The sequence below is a fragment of the Budorcas taxicolor genome, chromosome 20, assembly GCF_023091745.1.
Source record: "Budorcas taxicolor isolate Tak-1 chromosome 20, Takin1.1, whole genome shotgun sequence".
Classification (NCBI taxonomy): Eukaryota; Metazoa; Chordata; class Mammalia; order Artiodactyla; family Bovidae; genus Budorcas; species Budorcas taxicolor.
Genome location: NC_068929.1, coordinates 61,492,868 through 61,519,180, shown reverse-complemented (window position 1 = coordinate 61,519,180; position 26,313 = coordinate 61,492,868). Strand labels below are relative to the sequence as shown.

The 26,313-nt window shown below is 46.0% G+C and overlaps 1 protein-coding gene across 1 annotated transcript in view; it reads right to left on the bottom strand.

The window, feature by feature from the left end:
• Positions 1–26,313, bottom strand: part of ANKH (ANKH inorganic pyrophosphate transport regulator) — a 167,934-nt gene that overhangs the window by 37,953 nt on the left and 103,668 nt on the right. Inside the window, exons 3-7 of the mRNA XM_052659052.1 lie at positions 19,227–19,345; positions 15,228–15,311; positions 8,436–8,606; positions 6,040–6,174; positions 2,748–2,840 (exon numbers count right to left, since the gene is read on the bottom strand). Coding sequence (XP_052515012.1) covers positions 2,748–2,840; positions 6,040–6,174; positions 8,436–8,606; positions 15,228–15,311; positions 19,227–19,345 — 602 coding nt within the window. The remainder of the gene's footprint in view (positions 1–2,747; positions 2,841–6,039; positions 6,175–8,435; positions 8,607–15,227; positions 15,312–19,226; positions 19,346–26,313) is intronic.

Here is a 26,313-nt window from a genome sequence, read left to right as displayed (position 1 = left end):
TCTCAGGGTCATTGCTAAGTGTACCTGCCACTCAATCAAAACCTTGATTGAGGGTCGCGTGTCCGGCCCTTGACTATGAACAGCAGCTGAGAAAAACAACACCCGCCTCGTTATGGATCCACCGAGCCCCAGAGTTGACTCACGGAAACAAACGACAAGCCCCTGGCTCGCATGTCAGCCTAATGGCAGATGTGCACGCGGAGGTGTTACAGGCCCCACTTGCAAGAGACCTTTTGATGTGTGCTTCCCATCAGAGGCTGAGACAGCCTCTGGAAGCCCTTCTTGTTTGTGCTGCCAGTGCAAACCTCTGGAGGGGTTTCCATTTTCTTCACTCCGGTATCTAAAGCACACCTGCTTTTCCTGGAAAACAGACTGCTGTGCTGGCACAGTGCCCATCACAGCACGTGGGCCATCTCTTCATCTGCTCTCCCCCAGGGATCCACGAGGGTGGTCCCCTGGTGGGCTGGGTGAGGAGGAGGAGGCTCCTCTTCCAAATGCATGTGCCTGCCCCCCGCCCCCTCGTGGTGGCAGCCACGGGCCCCAGCTCCCTCAAGTGTGCTTTGATTTTTAAGACAGCGAATGTGTTTGCCAATATGGTTGGAGTAAACCAGCACGTATGATTAGCTCAGCATCAGTGTCTCGTCTTGCTTGCCCCGTCGGCTTTTTCGCAGAGACACAGTCTTTTGCAAGATGATAACCGAACACTAGGGAGAATGAGGAAGAGTGGAAAACTCTCCCATCTCCCTGTTTAGCTAGAAACATCAGAAGTTATGCGAGAAATGTTAAATCTCTAAGTCTGGAACCCACAAGCAGGCTAAGGATTTTCAACTGTCAATGCAGCAAATTCCGGAAGTCCACACAGAGGTGTCTAAGATCTGGGTGAATAGACAGCATTCATGGGAATGGCCGGAGTGGTGCAGTGGAATGCATGGTGACGACGAGGAGGTTTCACAAGGATCCTGATTTCCTCCAGCATCGGGCTTGAGGGATCCCTTTAGGATTTTTTTCATAGCGTCTAACCTCTGTGATCGTGCATAAAACAATGTTTTACTTGGCTGCTCTTAGCGAAATTGGACAGGGCTGTATTGTTAAGTTTAATCATTTCACGGTAGCCAAAACCAATTTCAGATGAGACGCTCACAGCCAGGAGGTTCGAACACAAGTAGAACCCTGCTATTGGATTTTATGATATAGTCTTATTCTCCAAGAGCTAAACATCTGGCAAGAAGACTTATATCCATCTTGGTTTTCGAGGACTTACTTCTATACACGTGTTCCTTGACATGAGAATACTGATTTCCCTCCATAGATTGGCTTAAACCCAGTCCAACAAAGCTGTCTGCTGCGTGTGACTCAGACCTTCTGAAGTCCACTCTCAAAGGGCTGGGAAGCAGGCATCAAAGGCATTTTTTAGGACACACTCTGCATTCTGATGCTCCAAGTGAATGTTGGCAAGTGGTGGAACGTCCAGCTCATTGTTTACTGGGGAAGTTCCAACCCTGTAAACAGTTCTGAACGAGAGCCTCCCTCTCTCGTGTGTGGCTGTGTGGGGGTGATCCCTGACTTGCCTGGAAGGGAGCTGCTACTCACAGATGACTGATTATGGGTGGGGGGAGAGAGGCAGGTAATCTGCTGGGGACGCTGGTGAACAGACTTCCTCTCGTCACCTCTCAGGGCTCTTTTGGGACCAGATTAAAATGATGTCAGCAATGACTCTGAGCTAGTTCTACAGAAATCCAAACAGTTGCTATTATGAGTACAAGGGGTACGTTGTTTGCTTTTTTCCTATTTTTTCATTTTAAAACATTACATACAATCTTTTGGGGGAGGGGTCTCTTTTTCTACTTATTTGCTTTAGGTTGAAAGTTTAAATAATTATGCTTGAATGAAAAAGGCATTTCTCAAATGATCTGCAGGTCAGTGTTGACCTGGTCTCAGGTTACAGATCTGAAGACTTATGTGCCTCCCTGCAATGTCAGCAGAAGCTTTCAGCTAGAATAAGTACATCCCAGTCCTGAATATTCATTGGAAGGACTGATGCTGAAGCTGAAACTCCAATCCTTTGGCCACCTGATGTGAAGAACTGACTCACTGGAAAAGACCCTGATGCTGGGAAAGATTGAAGACAGGAGGAGAAGGGGAGGACAAAAGAGGAGATGGTTGGATGGTATCACTGACTCAATAGGCATGAGTCTGAGTAACCTCCAGGAGTTGGCGATGGACAGGAAAGCCTGGAGTGCTGCAGTCCATGGGGTCACAAAGAGTCAGACATGACTGAGCAACTGAACTGAACCAGCCTGGACCCAGGGTGTGCATGTACCCCCTCGAAAGAAAGCCATAAGCTTATGAACTCAAGCACACAACTGTCTGTACCTTCACATCAGCTATGAGGTCAGTAAAAACCAAAAAACAAAAAGTAACAAACCACAGAAACAAAAACAATATATTAATTTTTTTGAGAGCATCATTTTCCTTTTGCAAATAATTTCTCAACAGGAGTAACCTAGAAGTGAGGACCAGTTTGGAGACACGTTCTGGGAGCCACATCAAGGCAAGCATCAATTTGCCTCTGTGATTTCCTGAGGGACGTGTTCCATAATTACCTCTGCCAGCCCCAATGCTACATCAACCTTGCAGAGGGAGGTGAGGCTGAGAGACAGCGAGGTGTCCATCACCGGAGATTGCTGTCTCTCAAACGCTAATTTTAAAGAGAGTGTTTTGGAAACCACGCCGCTCAGGGTTCTCACCTTGTCAAAAGCAGGGTAGACAGCACGGATTTCCGTCAACCAGCCATACGGCATGTGACCCACGGGGTATGTGGCCGTCAGAATTGCCACGGCCTGCAAGAGGAAGAACCAGCAGTTAGCAAGGCATCCGCAGAGAGCATCTCCAGCCTCTGCCTGCCACCTGCCACGTGGCAGCGCGAGCTGTCTCAGCTACAGTCCCCCGACAAGTCATTCCATCCCGGGTGACAGCATGGCCAGCCTTGGGATGGCCCTGAAGCAGGAGGAAGGGGCAGAGGCCCCCTGCATCCTGGGGAGCAGGCTGAGCAGGTCCAGGGTGTGCATCTGAGGCTAGGAGGATGCATCTTGTTTTAGATACATTTATCCAGGCCCTGATCACGGATTGAAAAGCCAAGATTTCAACCCTGGTCCTCCAGGTTCTCACAGAGCCAAATGGAACCTTCTAGTCTAGCCGGATTCTTGAGTCACCAGATGCGATTCTGAGCTCCACCCCTGCTCTCTGAACACTCAGCACTCAGGGACCACCTCTCCGCCTCCACGCCGTCCTTCAGGGAAGCTGATGGTGCGCACCTGTCCATGGCTTTATGGTACGCGCCACCTCACTCACCTCCCTTCCAGTCTGTTCAGCCCAGGAGAGCCCAATTCTGATGTTTAACTTGAGACAACTAATACTTCTCACAGGAAGCCAAACAGGAATAGGAGAGTTTCATTTCTTTGTGTTGTTCAGTCTCTAAGTCACGTTCCTCTCTTTGCGACCCCACGGACTGCAGCATGCCAGGCTTCCCTGTCCTTCACCAACTCCTGGAGCTTGCTCAAATTCATGTCCATTGAGCTGATGATGCCATCCAACCATATCATCCTCTGTCATCCCCTTCTCCTCCCCTGCCTTCAATCTTTCCCAGCACCAGGGTCTTTTCCAATGAGCCAACTCTTCGCATGAGGTGGCCAAAGTATTGGAGTTTCAGCTTCAGCATCAGTCCTTCCAATGAATATTCAGGGTTGGTTTCCTTTAGGATGGACTGGTTTGATCTCCTTGCAGTACAAGGGACTCTCAAGTGTCTTCTCCAACACCACATTTCAATTCTTCGGCACTCAGCCTTCTTTATGGTCCCACTCTCCTATCTGTACATGACTACTGGAAAAACCACAGCTTTGACTATACAGACCTTAGCTGGCAAAGAGATGTCTCTGATTTTTACTATGCTTTCTGGGCTTGTCATAGCTTTTCCTCCAGGGAGCAAGCGTTTTTTAATTTCATGGTTGCAGTCACCCTTCATTTTGATGCCAGGAATGTGAGTGAGGTGGGTCTTCAGCTGGTGAAGACACTGCTCTGAGGAGTAGGTGGTGGAATCAGGCAGATCTGGATTCCAGCATCACTCCATCACTTCCCAGGTGTGTGTGAAGCATGAACCCTCTCAGGCCCCCTCTCTGTTCCTCCAGAGAAACCACGAGACTAAGAACAACCACGGCACAGAGATGTTGGGAGTCGATGAGATGTATGCAAGTGCCAATACCATCAGAAGCAGACGGTTAATTCATGTCAGTTCTGTCTCCCTATGCTGAGGTCTGTCTCTATGTACTGAAGTCCATTTAGAAATGATTTTAACCTACAAATTATCTTGGTTGTCTTTTTATTTTTAGGGGAAGATGGAATTCTAGCACACAGGTGATTGGTGGGGATGGGGCGTGTCCCATACTTTTTACAGGACAGCTGAAACAAAAGTATTAGGTTAAAAAGCTGCCATGTTACAGAAGCCGCCCCAAAGGACATTTGTGAGTCAAGAAAACAAAATCCAGGGACCCACGGAGGCAAGAGAAAGCATTCGGCTTGTGACTTATGTACTTCTCTTTCCAGGCCAACATGAGCTGCTTCCCGGGACATGGAACCTGGCAAGAGACCCCGGCCTGGAGATGTGCTGAAAGTGCACGCAAGGGCAGTTGTGTAAACAGGAGGCCCTTGGGAGCGGCCACCGGCTTTCCTGAAGGATCAGCAGTCCCAGAGCCAGAATTAATTCCCCAGAAGGCAGCAGATGAGCAAACAAACAAAGTCTTTCTATTTGTTCATACCATACTGGCATGATGGAAAAATATTTTAAAAATGTTTCAACTCTCTCCCTGGAGGAGCTGCCAGTTTCCAGATCAATTTCTTGAGTTGTGAGTAAATAGAGGAGACCCTCCTTTGAAAGAGCGCAGGTTGCCGAAGATGCAGAAGCCATGGTAGGTTGGGTGGCACATTCAGGAGGCGGAGCAGCGACAGGTGAGGGAGGTCGGCGGAACGTGGAAGCATCAGCCCTTGCCTGCTGGGTACTTCTGCGCATGGCCAGTCCCATCGTCCTCTGTGACTGCAGTGAAGAGGCTCCACGCTGACTCCACGGGGAAATGGAGAGGCCAGTGAGTGGGAGAAAGAAAACCTGGATTCTAACACAGTCCAGCTTCTTGCTACTTTTGCATCCTTACCTCGGTTTTTTCATGTGGTAAAAGAGAAGGAAGAATAAGATATCTTCCTCCCTACTCATTATACTCATTCAGTTGCTTAGACGCATCTGGCTTTCTGTGACCCTACGGACTGCAGCCCGCCAGGCTTCTCTGTCCTTCACTATCTCCCAGGAGTTTGCTCAAACTCTCTCATCCTCTGTCTTCCCCTTCTCCTCCTGCCCTCAATCTTTCCCAGCATCAGGGTCTTTTCCCATGAGCTGGCTCTTTGCATCAGGTGGCTAAAGTATTAGAGCTTTAGCATCAGTCCTTCCGATGAATATTCAGGGTTGATCTCCTTTAGGATTGACTGGTTGGATCTTCTTGCAGTCCAAGGGACTCTCAAGAGTCTTCTCCAGCACCACAGTTGGAAAGCATAAATTCTTCGGTGATCAGCCATCTGTACGGTCCAATTCTCACATCCATATACAACTACTGGAAAAACCATAGCTTTCATTATACAGACCTGTGTTGGCAAAGTAATGTCTCTGCTTTTTATTACACTGTCTAGGTTTGTCATAGCTTTTCTTCCAAGGAGCAAGTGTCTTTTAATTTCATGGCTGCAGTCACTGTCCACAGTGATTTTGGAAGGCAAGAAAATAAAGTCTGTCACTGTTTCCATACTCATAAAAAAACAAAATCACATCATTCTAAGTCACAGATGGAGATCCTCAATGCTTTCTTGTGTGAAGGTATCATAGAACTTAATATCACAGAATTTCTTCGCTCTCAAGAGGAACTGGAAACAAACTGTCAGCCACCTCCCCACCCACATTTGTTACACGGTGACTTTGGGCACCCATGTTCCCAGAAGGGGCCTTACCTCCGTAGCTGCAGAACTGCCACCGAGGTCCCGGGAAACAAAGAGGTTGACAATGGGCCTACTGATTCTCTGTGTGGCCAAGATGAGCGCCAGAGGCCACCAGAAACTCAGCATCTTTCTTATTGTTGCATCTCCCTGTATCAACAAAATGGGATAAAGTTCGCTGAACTTGAGAAGGAGAACAGAAAAAAATAATTCGGAGTCAAAGCCTTTTCTTTTGATGTCAATCATGAGTCAATTCACTATACTTAAAAATAATGTAGGAAAAGCCTCTGTAGACAAGCCAAGCTGAATTAAAATAAAATGTACAGTCTTATTAGAATTGAACTTAGACAGCTGGCAAGCTCCCGTGAAATCAAAACACGCCTTTAAGCTTGATGGCTTCAAACCACTATTGTCTAAACAGGGCAACGCTAACCCAAGCAGAACCCAGCTTCACAGCCTGAGAAACAGGTGGGAAAAGTTCTTGTTCATATCATAAAACTGACTGGCTAGAAGCCATGTCGGTAAGAGGTAGCTCGAAGAAGTAAAACATTATTATAATTTATTTTGGAATCAGTATGGTCACGAATAGCCTAATTATTTGGGCACTCTATAAGTCTATGACAGACGTTCCTAATCTCAAGGCTCTGACAGAAGTCATGTAAGTGTTCAGAACCATAAGCAAAATAAAAGCACAGTAAAGAAAAGGCTATTTATTAAAAATTCCACAGCAAAGATAGGCACTATCTTTAACACCTGGCTTTTATCACGTGACTTTGGTTTTGAGTCTTCATAAAGGTAAGTGTTGCGTCCTGGAGCCATCCCAGTCACTTTATTTCGCTTTGCTAGCAGCTGAATGTTAAGATGGATTGCTATCATCAAGACCAATCTGACGTGGTGGTCCTCATGATGGAAATCTCTCAATCTGATATTATTGATGGCCTGACCTCAGATTAAGGTGAGTGGTCAGTACAAGGACTGTTTTGACATGACAAAAGTAACATGTGGTCAAAGGTGGGATCAGGGTTAGAGTGTGGTAATGTACTCAATTTATATATATATATATAAATTGAAATTGCTCGTCATTCAGTCATGTCTGACTCTTTGCAACCCCACGGACTGTAGCTCACTAGGCTCCTCTGTCCATGAGATTTCCCAGGCAAGAATACTGGAGTGAGTAGCCATTCCCTTCTCCAGAGGATCTTCCTGACCCAGGAGTCGAACCTGGGTCTCCTGCATTGCAGGCAGATTCTCTATTGTCTGAACCACCAGAGCAGCCCTATATATACATATACATACATACATATATGTGTGTGTGTGTGTCCACACACACACATTCATGTACATATATACATACCACTTTGCATGCTAAGTGGCTTCAGTCATGTCTGACTTTTGTGACCCCATGGACTGTAGCCTGCCAGGCTCCTCTGTCCATGGGATTCTCCAGGCAAGAAAACTGAAGTGGGTTGCCCTGCCCTCCTCCAGGGGATCTTCCTGACCCAGGGATAGAGTGGTCTATTTATATTTATATATAAATACAAAGTCATGTCTATTTGCCTTATAGCTGGATAGACCAACTCAATTAGTATCAGAGGGTAGAGAAGATTAGCATACATATAAATCAGATACTGTTTACACCAGTGATGAAAAGAACACTTTGGTCATCTGGGTAAGATTATACCTTGTTTGTACCATATTCACCTTTTGAGGCACAGGCCAATCTCTGCCTCCATCAGGAGGGCTTCTGAGACCACATCCCTCTCTTCCTTCTCTTAGCCTCAGAGGGGAGGCTCTTGTATTCCCATTGTGGTCTCTGTGCTGTCTTGTCTGAATATTGTTCCTGTGTTGGTGACTAAGCCAAATGGGACATGAAGCTGACTGAGGCCACAGACCATATTTAAAATTTCTAAATTTTAAATTTAGAAATTAGGTGTCACCTAAACCCTCCCCAACTCTCTCTGTAGAAGGTACCTGAATGAGTGTGTTTAGCCAGTAGAGAAAGCCCAAACCCAGTTTGGATCCCTGCTGTGAAATTAAACAAATGTGAGGTCAGTGGTACCAGGGCTCCTGAAATCTTTGTTGATCACAGAGTGACTTCCTTTTGACCGCAGAGTAAGAAGAACCATCAACACTGTGCCTCCGCCTGGGCCTGACGTGATTCACTGTGACTCAGTCTTCTTGTATGGAGATAAGAAGGCTGGAGAGTGACCTCTAAGGTCTCTCTTCCATCTCTAGAGTTCATCAGCTCTCCAGCTGTTTATCCCCATGGACGTTACCAAGCACTTGACCTTGGGATATGACATCCCAGAGCACCTGCCTGTTATGCTGATACGTTGAATCACAGGGGTAGGATCAAATTGTATTCCCCTCGGATATACAGACAGGCTCTTCCTTGGGGTCTAAGGACCTACCCCCAGCTCCGGTCCACTCCTGTCCGGGATGATGTCGTGGATGTTCTTGTAGTAGCCCAGACACAGGGTGGTGCAGCGCACGAGGGCGCCCATGTACAAGGACAGGATGGGGATGAGCAGCGGCTCCCTGCACTCCAGGTGACTGTGAAGTAGAATGGCTACAAAAACGACCTGAGAGGTGGGGAAACAGACAGTCATCAGGGAGGGGATGCAGCCAGTTAACAGAAGCCAAGCCCAACCTCTTGCACCCGCAACTGAGATGGATCTCTGAGCAGAAGCCTTGGCACTGCAGATGAGGAGAGCAGGACCTGGGGCTACCGCTCAACGCTTCTCTTGGGGCATCCAGGCTCAGATGCTTGGGAAGCACTGGAAGGACTCGTGGCCACTCTGCTCTGTTCACCACTAAGTGTTTCTTTTAAGGCAACTACACACCTGGTTAACGTTATTGCTAAAGACTAGCCAGAAGCTTTGGCTTCCAGACCCTAAACGATACAGAAGAGTTTTGCCCTCTCCAGGTGCACATGTAATCCACACCAGAGGACCTAAGTGACCTTCCACAAAGGACAGAACAGTGGCCAGCGACGGGCAACAGAAAAACGGCCATTTACGTATATAACATGGACTCCGCTAAACATGCTGCGAAAGCCACCAGTGTTAATTATAAAACCAGACAATCAAAATTTAAGATATCGACTTACAAATGTGGCATAGGTCAAAAAAATACAACGTCAGCAGGGACTGAAATAAGAGTAAAGTGTCAATCTCTATTGAATGGTACAGGCTCTAAAGCAAATTTATCAAACTACTTAACTTCCCATCTTGTAGAAATGAGGGAATCAGTCCAGCCTCTGGGCAGAGTCCTGGGGTTCCCATCTTGGGAGGAGCCCTGAGGAATAGCGGATGCAGAGGTAGGAAAATAGGGGAGGGGAGAGAGTATCTGAGCTACATCAACCTTCTTAGCCAGTCATCCACGGAAGGATAGGCTTGTGAAATATACCGCTGCTAAGTGAGTCTGACCAAAGGAGGCATACTCTGATCGCTGCATTCTCAAGAAATGACTGGTGACAGAAAGTGGAAAAAGAAGCTGGAGAATGAGCATGATTCATCAAATGCGTGCATTCTGTAGGGAACAGAGCAACCCAGAGGAACTTTGGAATGAAAGAAAAGTATCAGACGTTAGAGGTGGTCAGCTTATCTCACAAACTGACACGTGTGCCGGGGCTGTTGTTCTTAAACCACTAAATGCGACAGAACCTGTCAGAGATGTGCTCAGGGGAATGCAGACGACAGAGCTGTGTGGCCCGGCTGCCTGGGCAGGACCTGGCTGCCCGGAGCACGGATGACATGAGTGTCCATTCATGCTCACGATCACACACTCACGTTCACGCTCACTGAGGATACAGTAGAGCCCACTGATGGAAGGAAAGATGCCCGTGACTGTCTCCGTGCCTGCTGCTTCCCAGGGGAACAAATGTTCTATATTAACTGCTGCTGCTGCTGCTGCTAAGTCGCTTCAGTCGTGTCCGGCTCTGTGCGACCCCACAGACGGCAGCCCACCAGGCTCCGCCGTCCCTGGGATTCTCCAGGCAAGAACACTGGAGTAGGTTGCCATTTCCTTCTCCAGTGCATGAAAGTGAAAAGAGAAAGTGAAGTCGTATTAACTGAAGGATGGCAAAGACCAGCTGGGCAAAGCCTTGTTAAGGCCCTATTGTTTTTGGAACAGAAGATTGAGTTTTGTGATGTGGCCAAGATGCCCATTTATTTCTCTAACTAATCAAACACCTCTCAGGGGCCCTAACGTGCAAACAGACTAGTATGTCTGCAGCAGGCTTCACATTCGACATACACAAACCTACGGTGTTAGTGAAGATGACGGTGTTTAGAGACTGAGAACATGCTGGAGGGAAAATGAATATGTGAAGATGAACCCCTCCTCTGCCAAGTCCAGGAAGGCTCCTGGTGGCGCCATCAGGACGGCCAGGTGAGCAGACCCGAGCAAGGAGATCTGGACGTGAAGGAAAAGGGCGGGGGAGGTATGGAAAGGACCAGAAGGAGCAGCAGAGTGGGCTAGAGTGGGGCAGAGGCGGCAGGAGACATTCGGCCCGGAGCTGTCCAAGGCCAGAGTGATGGTTTTGTCAGCCTCCCCCGTGCTGTTACTAGCTTGATGCCATGCGGTCCAACACTTATTGTACATCTTACATCTTCACTGTGGGTTGGGTCAGTTATCAGTTTAAAACAACAGCTGGCCCTTCTGCATTTCAATCCAGAATTAAGATTTTCGAATCTGATACAGCCATCAAAACCGTATTGGGTTATTTTGCAAGCGGAACCTACAGGCTCAGTAGTAAGGATTTTCCCAGGGGGAGCCTGCTCTGGGCTGGGGATTCAATGATGGATAAGGTGGTCCCAGACTCTGTTCTCCTGGAGCTGACAACCTCACGGGAAAGGCAGGAGTCATGGTCAACCCCTGACAAGGCCAGTGAAGGGAAGAGGGTGGCGGTGCTGGGAGTGGGGAGGAGGCTGTGGAGTGAAGGGGGGTCGCCCCGTCGGGGTGCATCTGAGCTGAGACCCAGAGCCCAGGCAGCTGGCTGGCAGCGGATTGCGGGAGCCGGTGGTGGGTGGGGAGAGCAGAGGCCAGGGCATTCCCTTCCAGGCAGAAGGATCCAGGCAAAGCCCCCAGGGGGAGGGGTTCGGCTGCATTGGGTCTGGAAGGGAGGACCAGGGGCTGGAGGGCAGAGAGCTAGGGGACAGAGGAGAGTGATTGGGCTGGGGAGGAAGCAGGGCCAGTGGGTTTTCAGCCCCTCTCAACCTGTGATCAGGACACTGGCTTTTTATCTTAAGAACGCCAAGGAGGCAATTTGAAAGCAGGTTTGAGGAGGGGGTGAGGTGGCCAGAATGTCACTGAGAATCGATTACTGTGGTCCCAGTGGGGAAGGAGGGAGGAGACCCAGAGCACAGGGGCAGGCCAGGGGACAGGGAGCATCTCTAAGGATCCAGGTGGGAGGGCTGACCTCTCAGAACAGAGCAGCAGAGATGGGGAGAAGTGGGCTGATAAGGAAGCATCTAGGATTAAGTGTTTTAGACAGACGGGAATGGAGAGGGGTGCTGTGAGGGTGGCTCCCGGGTTTCTGAGCAGATGGCATGGGCAGAGGTTCATTCAAAAATGCAGTCATCAAGATCACGAAGATTATGAATGGAGGCTTATGATGCCTTTGAAGGATCTGAGTGGAAATATCATAGAGACATTCAGATGCCTTGCCTAGAGCCCTGAGCAGAGGGCTTGGCTGCAGACAATTATTTGGTGAATATCAGTCATGTTACAGATGGTATAAATGCAGGGCAACCATCAGATTATTCATAAATAGAATACACAGTGAGGAGGGATGGGTCTTGAGCAGCTTCAGCATTTACACATCAATAGATGACCTGGGCTGTCAGAAGTAGAAGAAAAACCACGATATGGTGGTGTGAGAGCCAGTGGGAAGGGGTGTTTCATGGAGGAGGGCGCAGTCAACAGAATGAAGAGTTACTGAGACATCCATGAGGTCAATGGGAACTGCTGCACTGGATTCAATGGCAAGCAGGTCATTAGTGAGAACTGTGTGGGTGAGCTGATGGGGCGGAAGTCAGTCTGCAGCAGGTAAAAGAAGGAAAGAGAAGGGAAGAAATGGAGACCCTGAGTGGAAACCACCTTTCTGAAAGGTTTGGCTGTGAAAAAATAGGATTGTAGCTACAGAGGTACATGGGAGCCAGAAAAAGCTTGTTGCTATTGCTGTGGTTGTGTTTTTTTTTTTAATTTAAATGTATTCATTTTAATTGGAGGCTAATTACTTTACAATATTATATTGGTTTTGCTATACATCAACATGAATCTGTCACAGGTTGTGGTTGTTTTAAGAAGGCAGAAGTTTGAGCATGTTTCCATGTCAAGAGAAATGATCCAGGGGAGAGAGAAGGAGTCACTGATAACTAATGAATAAGGTTCCCCAGAAAGCGGGACAGGACGGACTAACAGGCATCGGAGGAAGAAGTGGCCTGGGACCAAGGAGGGACATGTGCTTTCCTGTAATGGGGACAGCAGAGGTGAGGCAGGGGTCTGAGAATAGGCATGTGGGTTTGAGCTCCTCAGTGAAGTGGGCAGTGAGGTCATCTGCTGGGGACAGTGAGGTGGGTGGAGACCCTCAGACATGGTCCCTAGAGTCAGCTGAGGTGAGTGATGAGACTGTGAATGTATCTGAGATCAGTTTGTCCCACTGTGAAGCTTTCTGCAGGAGCACTTGCTACCTGGGTGCAAGTGGTGCAAGCTGAACACCATTGGTGGTTCAGGACTGGGATCTCGCCAGAAGGCTGCGATGGAGAGGCAAGAGACGAGGGGCCTTACAGTAGTATGGCCAGATTACTCAACTGGGATCCTGGGATCCCATCTCTGGGGTCTGAGCTGACTTCAGAAGGCCAGGGCTGAAGGCAGCAGAAAGAGGAAAGAACTAGAGGTCCAACAACACCCCCCTCCACAAAGTTTCATTTAATACTGAGCAAGCTAAGAAAGTCCAGGTGATCATAAAATCTATACAAAAGATATGATTATTACTCAAATGGTGACACAGAAAACTGTATCATGTTGGAACCAAACCAAGAGGTTTTTTTGTATTATGATATGAAATTAATTAGCTTACTAAAAATTACTTTTTAAACAGGAGTTGGCACTGACACTCAAGGCATTATAAACTGTTTTGCTGTTATCATTGGTGATCACTCCCTTCCTATCTATGCCAAGGCGGTATTTCAAGGGACTTTCACGTTTAGACCATGAAATTTTTGCACCTTGTTTTATGTCCCTGGATATTTCTGATGTCTCTTAGTTTATAGTCTATGGGAACTTGAATATAATTTGTATCCTACTTCTGTGTGAAAAGTGTACAAATCTTAATTATGTTGAATTGGTTCATGGTGCTTTTCAGGTCTACCATATTCTTCTACTTTTCTATATATTCATTTTATTAATTTTTTGAGAGCTTGATATTGAAACTCCAACCAAAGATCTTAATTCATCTACTTAACAATTGTAATATATAGTGAAACTACATGTAACTTTGTTCTGGATTTTCCAAGTCTCCTGTAAATGCATTATCATACTTTCATAATTTAAAAAATAAAAATAAAAACCTTTAAAAATGTTTCTAAAAAAGGACTTTGCCTGGGATTTATTTTTTCATTACCAGATCTGGTAATTCACAAATGCTTTCAAGTAATGAGAGGAATGAAGTGGAGGGTGGGAGTGAGAGCAAAAACTGAATTTATTCCCTCAGCTAAACCATGGCAGGAGCTCGAGCTACAAGGTTCAAAATAACTATATCACCTGGAACAGCCCGAGGTCAGATGGCACCTGAATCCAGCTGCCATTGCCCCGAGTAACCAGGTAGGTTTATTCTAAAATTTCGAGCCCTCCCAGCAGGCAGGGGTCAGTACTAGTTTTAAAATTAAGAAGGAAAAAGGCTGTGGGCATACTGGGAAAGCATTTTTCAGGGATATGATTTATTTCTTTTACTCTTGGATGCTTGCTGTATTTATCTAAGGCAAAGATGTGTGTTTTTCTTTTTGCCTTTGAGGATACCACATCTACAGATGCTCACTCAGGCATCAATGCTCATGTTAAAAATGAGAGGTGTTCCCTTAATTTCCCTTAATTTCAGTAAGTGATTAGCGTGAACGAGGCAGTTCAGATCATCCCTCAGAGGATGAATCAAAAGTAAGACCAAGCAAAAAATCTCCAATAGCTCAATAAGAAAATTAACAAAGATACATCAAAGAATGATGTTAGGGGGTATTCAGGCATGTGCTAGAAAACGCACACACACTCATACACACACACACACACACACACACACACAAAGACACACACTCATAATGTTAGCAGGAAGTAATTTAAATTACTTTAAATAGTGATCCATGGAGTCAATGCAATTAATTTGGAAATTTAATTCTTGGCCTTTAGGGAGGTACTAACAGTTGAACAGTAGATTATTTCAAAAAGGTGGTTGAAAGACTAGCATGCTCAGCAGGGAAAAACCAGGAAGAACCACGTGGACATGTTCCTAGCACGGAATTGAGAATTGGAAAGCAAGTTTAGAAATCAGTCCACCTCCTGCTCCATAAAGAGATCACTCTCCAAATCCCCAGCTGTAGGAACTAAGTCTAACTTACAGAGTATAGCGATTAAATATCTTCTGCAAAAACCTGTCATGGTATCTTTGATAGAAGAAGAAAGGATGGAGCATGGAAACCAGGGCTGGTGCCAGACCCTGGGGAAACTGGACAGAAGTAGAATGTTCTCAGACTCAATTTCCTGATTCTAAGCTGGGGGCAAGATGCCTGAATTGCCCAGATGGCAATGACAATTAAAGACTACTTTCTAGGCACGCTCTTCTAAACGTAGCCCGGAGTGACTCAGCCACATAGAGGCCAGTGTGTCCACCCCATCAGGTGCACAGTGACCCTGTGACCACATGCTAGCCATGGCTTTAGAGTCATTTCGAATGCAAGAGCCTTAACAATAAAGGTCAAAACCTCTGAAAGTGAGATTCAATTCCTACAATCCCCCCTTTTCGCAAGATTCTACACACTGTAATCATGGGAGGGTTCATTTGCTCACTCATTTAACAAGCATTTATCAAAGTCCATGTTTGATTTGAATCAAGTAGGGATGCACTGCAGAATGGATGGACGTAAATGAGGTGTCGGCCAGTTCTGTCCATCACCTGAAAGGAGCAGCTGTAACACACACACCACACTTACCTGAGCTATGACGTCTGAGATTGAGGCACATCCGACCAGGAAACTGTATTTGTGTTTTAAGAGAATGCCAGCATGGGTCCACGCCTGCCGAGAAGGAGAGATTTGAGCATGAGACACATTTAGGATTAGGTTACTTCTGGTTCTTATGAGTTCCTGGGCGTTCTTGAAATAGACATTATACCCACCCACCTCCCAATCTTAGTAGCACAAGTTTAATGAATCTTTGATTGATACAATGATTGTAACTTAACCTGGTACCCAGGACCAAGTGAGGTTTTTAAGCGGAACCAGTGACCACATAGTATTTGTTTGGTACCAATTATCTGAAGACTAGTGTCCTGGTTCATGGGCCTGGCAGGAAATCTGGGTGAATACCAGGAACGGGGGCCAGTGTGAGTCACAAAGCACAGCTTTCTGGTCTGTGAAGCAGGTTCCAATGAGGAGGGTTCAAAACTGGTTCTGAGTTACTGCAGTCATTACAGGCTCCCACTGACTGATGAGGGCTCTACCTACCACTTCCTTCTCTTGAAGTTTGGACAGGATCTGATCTGACACTTTGTGCCTTTGAGGGGAATTAAGAGGAAGGTGCTAGAAAGGCTGCAGACAACGAAAAGCCTAGGGGATGGCAGGTTTGGAGAAGGTTTGAAGTTCAAAGTAGGATCTGTTTCAGTATCATCTTTCTAACAAGTAAAGGTCAACCTGAACTGACACAGAAATAACCTTTCACGTGAGCTAAACACAAGCACACCTAGGGAATAAACTAAGTCTGTGTCAAGACTATGTAACTGCTTCTATTGCTACTTCCTCCTCAGCTCACAGGTCCCAAGGTGCCAAATATGAAAAGAAACGCAAAGTGTAGATGGCAATTGTAAACTGTGGATGGTCGGCTGTTTTTATTGACTGAAAGTGACCTGGATGATAAGCTTCAAAAATATTCTCTCCAACTAATACATCAGGGCCAAGCTGTAGGGGGTGTGTGTGTGTGTGTGTGTGTGTTTGGGGAGAAGATATGTATTATTTTGGTCTCTATCAGTAATCTCTTACTACTGGTCTTTTGGAGGAGCTGGTAGATGAAACACGGAAGAAAAGTGTGCTGATCACGAATGTTTTGAGTTTTGGGAACTTCTGCAGCAAACGAGCCTGTGAGCCACTTTTAGTCTTGCGTCCCCTGATAATTGTAGTTCTTCTGTGTGTTAGCAGACTCTCAGGGCAGATAGGAGGAAGGGCATTAGAATCTCAGACTCTGCCTAGGAAGCTGGGTTTTCACTCTTTTAGGCTGTGAAAAAGGTCGGTCACCCCATTCAGTTCTCTTGCTGCTTTGAGGGCACTGTGGTGCCACCTCAGTCCAGCCTGGGCCCCGTGGGGACTCTGCTTCCACACACCCCAAATCCTTGGCCTTTTTCTTTTGGAGGCAGGGGGCATAGGGGTGGAAGGTATGTGTCCGCTACCAGAGTAAACACACCTGGTGATAAGTAAGAAAAAGGAAATCCAGGCACAAGTGTTCCAATGGCCAAATTCTTAGCCTAAAGAGATGTCAGGATGACTGAAAATCAGAACCTTCGATGGAAACTGAGGGTTTAGTGTCTAAGGCTCCCCGACACCACTAGCAAGCTGTCAGATTCAGTGAGGCTGTGCCCATAATCCAGCTGTGGGCACAGTGAGACTTCTGATGACATTTGAGAGGATGGACCACGTGCATTTTTATTAGTACCTTGCCTCCTTCCTCCGAGGATTTGGGGCTGCTGCCTTAACCTTGATACAGAGGTCCACTCACCTCACACATCTAATGTATACAGAACTGGAGGAGAGGGGTGGTTAAGCAAAGCAAAACAAAACCTATACAACCGTAAAATCAAAGGCTGTCTTCTTATAAGAAATGCCTTGCTGCATGCTAATGATTTGTGTTTACTTTCATGTAAGCCTAAAATTTTTCATAATGAAAAATTGTTAAAAACTAGAAATAACCCCATACAAATGATCATATTTTAAAGCTTCCTTCCAAGGGTAATTTAAAATGGATCCCAAAGAAAGGGTTTATTTTCCACCATTGGCCATTATTGGAGATATATGTATATGTGTGTGTATATATATATATATATATATACATACATACATATATATATATATTTTTGCCAAGTCTCTTTTATATCTACAATACAGATGAATAGGAAAAAAGCATTATTTGAGAACTTTTCAGTATCAGGACAAAGAATTTAATCTATGGAAGTGAGTCATCCTTATCTACTCTAGCAAAGCTGGTTATTAAAGTAATCAAGCCCTATCAGTATATTCAAGTGAGTCTTATTGTAAAAAGCTTTGGGTGCTTATACCACACAAGTGGTAAGTTTATCTGAAAGCTATCCTGATCTCTTGAGCCTGAATATATCAGAAAAGAATTTATATTTGAATCAAAATTTCAAGGGAGCTCTCTTGGCTCCTACCAGAACTTGTGGCAAATACAGACCATTCTCGTAAAATAAACTGACAAGATGGACTGGTTAAACGTCGGTGAGTGGTCAATTGGAACCCTTCCGCACAGCTGGTGGAGAGGTGAAATGGTACAGCTTCTCCATCAGTATGATGGAGCCTCAAAAACTTAAAAGCAGAATTATTATATGATTTAGCAATCCCTCCTATGGGTATATACTCAAAAGAATTACAGTAAGGACTCAAAGGGATATTTGTACACTCATCTTCCTAGTGGCAGTATTCATAGCAGACAAATGTGGAAATAACCCAGATGCCCATGGATGGATGAAAGGATAAACAAAATACAGCTTATACATACAAGAAATATTACTCAGCCATAGAAAAGGACATTCTGACACAGGCTACAACATGCATGAACCTCGAATATATTCCGTGAAGTGAAATAAGCCAAAGAGCGACCAAAAGACAAGAACTGTATTATTCTATTCATGAGGTACCGAGAGTAGTTGAGTTCCCAGACACAGAAGTAAGAGTGGTGGGTGTCAGGGACTGGGGGAGGGTGGGGAGTCAGTGTTCAGCGGGGACGATGGAGAGAGCTGAGCGTGGACGGTGGGGATGGGAGAAGAGCAATGTGAAAGCACCCAGCGCCACTCAACTGCACTTAACAATGGTTCAGATAGGAAATTTCACGTTATATGAACATTCCTCCAGTGAGAAAAGTGTGGAGGGCAGTGAAGAGAGCCTCAAGGGTGTAGGTCATTTTGTAGGGAGTTCAGTTCAGTTCAGTTGCTCAGTCATGTTTGACTCTTTGTGACCCCATGGACCGCAGCACGCAAGGCCTCCCTGTCCATCACCAACTCCCGGAGTTTGCTCAAACTCATGTCCATTGAGTCAGTGATGCCAAGCAACCATCTCATCCTCTGTCGTCCCCTTCTCCTCCTGCCCTCAATCCTTCCCAGCATCAGGGTCTTTTCCAATGAGTCAGCTCTTTGCATCAGGTGGCCAAAGTATTGGAGTTTCAGCTTCAACATCAGTCCTTCTAATGAACGCTCAGGACTGATCTCCTTTAGGATAGACTGGTTGGATCTCCTTGCAGTCCAAAGGACTCTCAAGAGTCTTTTCCAACACCACAGTTCAAAAGCATCAATTCTTCGGCACTCAGCTTTCTTTATAGTCCAACTCTCACACCCATACATGACTACTGGAAAAACCATAGCCTTGACAAGACTGACCTTTGTTGGCAAAGTAATGTCTCTGCTTTCTAACATGCTGTCTAGGCTGGTCATAACTTTCCTGCCAAGGAGTAAGTGGATCTATTGTAGGGAGTAAGTGGACCTATTTCCATTTCCGGGTTGCCAGAGGCTGGGGGAGGGGTGGATGGGGAGTTAGTATTTAACAGGAATAGAGTCAGTATCCCAGGATGAAAAGAGTTCTGAAGATTCACAACAATGTGACTATACTACATGCCATTGAACTGCACACATAAAAATGGTTAAAATGGTAAGTTTTAGGTTATATATTTTTTTTACCATAATTAAAAAAAAAATGCTAACGATCTTCCGTACTCACCATTGCATCCATAAAAGGGAAGGCAGCGAGATACAGGAAGGCCCTTCTTGTTTTGTTCCCCACCGACTCATCCACATGGTGCAATTTATTGATGATATAGTAGCCTAAGTCACTATATGCTGCAAAAAAAATGCACGGCAATATTTAGAAAAAGTTATCCTCATAAGCTTTTTATCTCAAAAGTTTAAAAACAGTTTTAAAGATTATATATATATAAATCTGGTAGAAAAATCTAGATAAGCAAAAGGATGAAAATCATCTACAATCTCATCCATCCTTCTGCCCAGAAGGGGTCACAGTCGACACTCCGGGCGCTAATCATCCAGTTGTTTTACGGGTGTTTTGTGGTGGAGTGTGTGGGTGTTTTAACATAAAAATGGCATCATACTACTTACATACTCTTTCGTGACCCATAAACATCTTTCCCTAACATGCTTTATATTTGATTGGTTGTACTGAATTCCTTTTTGCTGGTTTATTGAGTATCACTTGCTCAGTCTCCAAGTATTACATATTTAGGTTGTTTCCATTCTTTTGATATTATAAAAGAATGCTTGATGGCTAGTTTGAAAGCTCAATGCCCATGTAGTTGTTGTTTAGTTGCTAAGTTGTGTCTGTTTTGCCACCCCATGGACTGTAGCCCAGCAAACTTCTCTGTTCATGGAATTTCCCAGGCAAGAATACTGGAGTGGGTCGCCATTTCCTTCTCCAGGGATCAAACCTGCCTCTCCTGCACTGGCAGGGGGATTCTTCACCACTAAGCCACCAAGGAAGCCCTCCATGTCTGTTGGTATTCTTAATTATTTACTAAGAGAAAATTCCTATGTGTTAATATGCCTTTTCTTTTTTCTTTAATAAGTTTAATGGATCTACAGTATTATGCTAGTTCCAGGTGTACAACACAGGGATTCAACAAAACGGGGCTTTTTAATAGAAATTTAAAGGTAGCTAGTCACTGTTTGTAATTCCTTTTGTTTCATTTTTCCAAGGAAGGCAAAAATTGTGGGGGATGGAAACTGTGGGTATAGTTTGCCCAGTGGAAAAATGCTGTCTCTGTGCTTTCCAAGTCCCTCCAATGTGAGGATTTGGGACCAGTGTGTAACTAGAACATAATGGGCTTTAACCAACAAAGGCTGAATGAATGTGTACGTGCCAAAGGGTGAGAAAGGTAGAAAGAGAAACATTCCATAATGTATGAACTAAGCACTCTGACATTGCTGTGTGTGTGTGTGTGTGTGTGTGCGTTTGTGTGTATGTTATTTGTCTACGACTCTTTGTGACCCCATGGACTGTGGGTCTCCAGGCTTTTCTGTCCATGGGATTCTCCAGGCAAGAATACTGCACTGGGTAGCCATTCCCTTCTCCAGGGGCTCTTCCCAACCCAGGGATCAAACCCAGGTCTCCCACATTGTAGGCAGATTCTTTACCATCTGAGCCACCTAGAAAGCGGAAGAATGTTGGAGTGGGTAGCCATTCCCTTCCCCAGGGGCTCTTCCCAACCCAGGGACTGAACCTGGGTCTCCCACATTGTAGGCAGATTCTTTACCATCTGAGCCACCTAGAAAGCGGAAGAATGCTGGAGTGGGTAGCCGTTCCCTTCCCCAGGGGCTCTTCCCAACCCAGGGACTGAACCTGGGTCTCGTGCATCACAGGCAGATTCTCTACCGTCTGAGCCACCAGGGAAGCCCCCTGACATTTTAGTAAGGTTAAATAAAATATCGACTGTTTCCTACCTCACTGATACAAAGTTTAGACCATGCAGGAAAACAATAATCTTTGTGTTTTCATAGGGTTTTACATAGTGCTCTAATAGTAGTGTTCCTGCTGTGTTCACTCTTTCATTAATATGAATATTTATGTACTTGAGAAGCGCAGAAGCTGCTTTGAAATCAGAAAGGAGGTCAAATGTCCCTCTTACTTTTTTGTGAAACAATCAGAATCCCTTCCTCCATTTTAAAGTGTGGGGGACGGTTTGTTACCATTTGTTATTGTCGTTGTTCAGTCGCTGAACTGTTTCTGACTCTTTGTGGGTTTATTACCATATTAATTGGTAAAAAGAAACAATCCTCCATCTTTTGTTGGGATTTGCCTGGAATTATGAGAACGTTGAATTAAGCATGCTCTTCAGGATGAAAACAAAGATATTTAAATGCACAAATGGGAATCCCAGTGGGAGTGATGTATGAGTAAGCGATTTCAAGAGGCAGGGGAATAGATGACTGAGTCAGACAGAAAACAGGGCTGCTGAGGGAGGCAAATGTAGGAGGGGAGATCTGAATCCTCCCAGGAGGAGCAGAGGTGGAAATCAAAAGGCGAACCGCCAGGTGAGCCCAGGTGTCAGGTGTGGAGCTGGTGGGGCCAGCAGAGCCACTGAGGCAACAGGAAGGGAAACCCAGGAGGGAGGCTGGCACTTGGCAGAAAGAGCAAAGAAGGGAGAAGTGGGATTAGTTATGACCAGGGACCAGGGGGGCAGCTGTGATGTCCTGCTTGGATCAGAAGGTGATCTGACCCTTTGAGGCAGGGAGGGAGTCCTCCAGCCCCACTTTGCAGCAAGGTGAGAAGTGCATTCAGATCTGAGATGAGCCGCTGAAACCCGAAGCTGGGATGCAGATGTTACTGAGCCACACACACAGCTTACTGTGAGTGCTGAGACTTGGAAATCATGGCTGCTGTTGATCTGTACATGCTTTTCATTGTCAGTCAAGTTCATTGTGTGGAGATCCCCAGAGAGATGTCCTGATCCTGCCCCCTTGCCACCTCCTGGCAGAGGCAGCTGCCAATGGGAAAGGCAGCCACGCTGGGCAGACAGAGCCATGCCAAGTCCAGGAGCCCAGGGCTGGCTATGAATAGCTCAGGAACTGAAGTTCCCTGGCAAAGGCTAGAGCTGATATAAATGCCAGCTGAGTGGACCTGACTGGAGAAAGGCTGAGATTCAGAGGGGGATGTGTGGGCTGACCTCTGTCCCCTCACAATTCATTTGTTGACTCCTAGCCCTTAGGACCTCAGAAGGTGACCTTATTTGGGATCAGGATCATTGAAGGTATAATTAGTGAAGGTCGGGGCACCCTGGGGCCTCCTGGTGGTAAAGAATTCGCCTTTAAGCAGGAGACTCGGTTCAATCCCTGGGTGGGGAAGATCCCCTGGAAAAGGAAATGGAAACCCACTCCAGTATTCTGCCCTGGAAAATCCCATGGATAGAGAAGCCTCATGGGATACAGTCCATGGGATTGAAGAGCTGGACATGACTGAGCGACCAAGCACACATGTGCAGGGTGACACTGGAGGACAGTGGGCTTCCAAGCCAAGGCAACTGGTACCCTTCTAAACGGGGAATTTGGAGACCTATAGAAATGTGCAACAGGACAACCTCATGAGACCATCAAGGGAGGATCAGGGGGATGCCTTCTCAAGCCAAAGGACACTACATATCACAGAACCCCAGAAGCTGGAGAGGGGCCTGGGACAGGTTCTCGGTCATGGCCTTCAAAGGAACCAACCTCACCACCACCGCCTCGATCTTCCAGCCTCCAGACTGTGAGACTACGCACTTCTGCCGTTTGTGGTGCTTTGCTAGGATAGACCTAGCAAACTCATACAGGTGGCTTCTAGAGAGAATTCTTTTTCCATGAGACTCTAGGATAGCAGCCAGAAAAGAAAGGTTGTGTGAGTTTGAGAAGCTGCGAGCAGGGCGTGCAGTTGGCTCATGTGGTCTGAGTGTATAGTTCAGTTCAGTTCAGTTCAGTCGCTCAGTTGTGTCTGACTCTTTGCAACCCCATGAATCGCAGCACGCCAGGCCTCCCTGTTCATCACCATCTCCCGGAGTTCACTCAGACTCATGTCCATCGAGTCTGTGATGCCATCCAGCCATCTCATCCTCGGTCGTCCCCTTCTCCTCCTGCCCCCAATCCCTCCCAGCATCAGAGTCTTTTCCAATGAGTCAGCTCTTCACATGAGGTGGCCAAAGTACTGGAGCTTCAGCTTTAGCATCATTCCTTCCAAAGAAATCCCAGGGTCGATCTCCTTCAGAATGGACTGGTTGGATCTCCTGAGTGTATAGGGGTCAGTATAAGTCAGTTTCTCTACCTCTATGAATATACCTAAGTATTGCCACTGTTGCTGTTTAGTTGCTAATTCGTGTCCGACTCTTTTGCGACCCCATAGTCTGTCGACCGCCAGGCTCCTGTATCTGTGGGATTTCCCAGGCAAGAATACTGGAGTGAGTTGCTGTTTCCTTCTCCCATGACATCTTCCCGACTCAGGGATCGAACCCAGGTCTCCTGCATGGCAGGCAGATTCTTTACCATCTGAGCTGCCTGGGAAGCCCATACCTAAGTATACCGATTTATTAGAATATTTGAACTAAAACATTAAAACAGTGCCTTTACACAGAGCAATGAAGAGCAAACATTTAAAGTTGAAGAGGGTCTGTAGGACTGCTGGGTGCTGAGCTCAGCCAAAGCTCTGATTCTGCCAGGATGTCCCCCGCCTCCTTGTTTTGTTCAGACTGCAGCTCCGGGCTCCCCAGGTGCCAGGGTACTTTGAGACCAATGGGCCTAAGGATGCTTTTGCTTCTTTTTACTTCCTGTCCTCTTTTAGCTACTAGAGGAAAATTCTGGAGGCCACGGAAAGAAGATTTTCTTCCTGTTTTTCTTCCTTCCTTTTACTCCTCCCCTCTGTGGTAGAAGTCTGATTATAACTACAAAGGTAGTTTCCACCCTGGGAGTTGGGAATGTTCAATTCCAGCAGCTGTTTTTCACCTAATATCCCCTCACCCTCCCCTCTGTGTCCCAGAGCTGTTTCTGCCTGGAGCTGGAGGCTAGGGGTAATTTGTTTAAAGTGCTTTGCATCGAGTCTATAATTACCAGGCTAGCTGCCTTCATGACATTTAGTAACCTTCAACTTTTATAAACGGCCTTACTAAGACTGTTCTGAAATAGTCTATACTCCTTATGAAAAGTAGAACATTAGAAAGAGAAATTAAGCGAGGCTTTTGAATAGATGTACATGGATTTCATGGCCTGGCTGCAGCAAAAGGACATGGACTTGACCTATTTACAGGTATTTGAGTTGCAGAAACAGGAAACAGGAGGGGCTGTCATTCAAATCCCTAGCTCCTCCTAGTTCAGCCCACTGGAGTGGTGGACCCTGCCAGAATCAGTGGTTCTCAAACTTGTTCATCCAGAGTAACCAGTGCTTGTTGCAAAATGCCATGAAATATTGGTATTAATCAAAACAAGTCTCATTACCTAAAATTTTCTAATGGGAGTTGACGAAAAAGCCTTCCTCCCATTTTAGGGAAAGGTTAATATGTGCATTTCTGAGACGCAAATTTGGGAACCCTTGTTGCTGTTGTTCAGTTGCTAAGCTGTGTCTGACTCTTTGCAACCCTATGGACTGCAGCACACCAGCCTTCCCTGTCCTTCACCATCCCCCAAAGTTTGCTCAAACTCATGTCCATTAAGTTGGTGGTGCCACCCAACCGTCTCATCTTCTGTTGTCCCCTTCTCCTCTTGCCTTCAATCTTTCCCAGCATCAGGGTCATAATTATATACATTATATATATGCTACATATTATAGCACATAATACAAATGATAACATATAATATATATTATAGTATAGGAAACTATTATAATAACCTATACTGGAAAAGAGTCTGAAAAACAATATATATGTACAGCATTCACCTTCCTGTACACTTGAAACTAATGAAGTGAGGTGAAAGTCACTCAGTTATGTCCGACTCTGTGACTCCATGGACTATACAGCCCATGGAATTCTCCAGGCCAGAATACTGGAGTGAATAGCCTTTCCCTTCTCTAGGGGATCTTCCCAACCCAAGGATCAAACCCAGGTTTCCCACAGTCCAGGTGGATTATTTTCTAGTTTAGCCATAATACCTCAATAAAAAAAGACTTGATTGAGTGGGTAACGTAATAATTTATTGCATGATTTCTGCTTCTTCCTAGAGAACAAGCCTTATGTCTGAAATCCCAGGATGTAGGCCAATATTTTCCACATAGCAGGTGTTCAGTATCTATGGATGGAATAAATGCATGAATCCATAATCCCACCAAGAAGTAAGTAGAGTAGGCTGATGGCTAGTGTCCTCAACTCTCCTCTCCTCCTTACGTCCCTACCCTGCATGTGATTTTGTAGTTCCTCCTGTCAAAAGCTGGAGTCAGTTTCCCTACTCCTGGAACCTGGGCTGGCCTGTGACTTGTCCTGGGCATAAGTGTGCAGTGGCAGTGAAGTTGAGCCGCATCTGATTCTTGGCCCAAGAGACCCTGTGTGTCTCTATCCATCACTGGAGGTACTGGCACAGCTGTTTAAGCAAGCTCAGGCTGGTGGAGGAGGATGAGAGGCGATGTGGAACAGAGCTCAGCGGTCCACAGAGCCATCTGGACCAGCCTACTGCCACCTGACAGAACCTGGTGAGCCCACCAAGACCAGCAGAGTCTCCTTTGGATTCAGCTGACCACAGAGGCATAAACACGGCCAAGTGCAAAACAGCCGCCCCACTGACCTATGATCTAGTGAGCAAGAATGAAAGCTTGTCTTGTGAGTTAGTGAGTACGGAGGTGATTGCCACATGGCAATAAATCCTGAGACTATACAGACCTGCCTGTCCATCCCTAGTGCCCTTGCTGGTTTAAATGATATCCAGTTGTCCCAATTTACTCTTTACAGGATTGGTTTATAATCCATGAATAATGGACAGCTTTGTTGACAAGGGAACAAGGACAAACAGATCTCTTGAAAAACTGTAGAAGCACAGGAGACTATACAAGTTTTGTTCCTCTGAGCTCTGCAGATTGCCTGGACTCCTCTGTGGCATGGAAGAGGCCTTGCAGATCACTGGAAGGAATAAGTGTGGAAAGAAATAAACAAATCCACAGCAGTGGTTTCTACCTCTGTGTGAATTAGGAGGCCAGGCCATACTATAATTTCGACGCATGTGAAGTTGACTTGGACCCAATGAAACCGAGCACAAGGTTGGCAAATTTTCCTTTCTTTTATAGATAAACAGGGAGAAACAGGAAAATACCTGACCCCTGGGTTAAATTAAGGTCTGGGGCTGGCAAATCT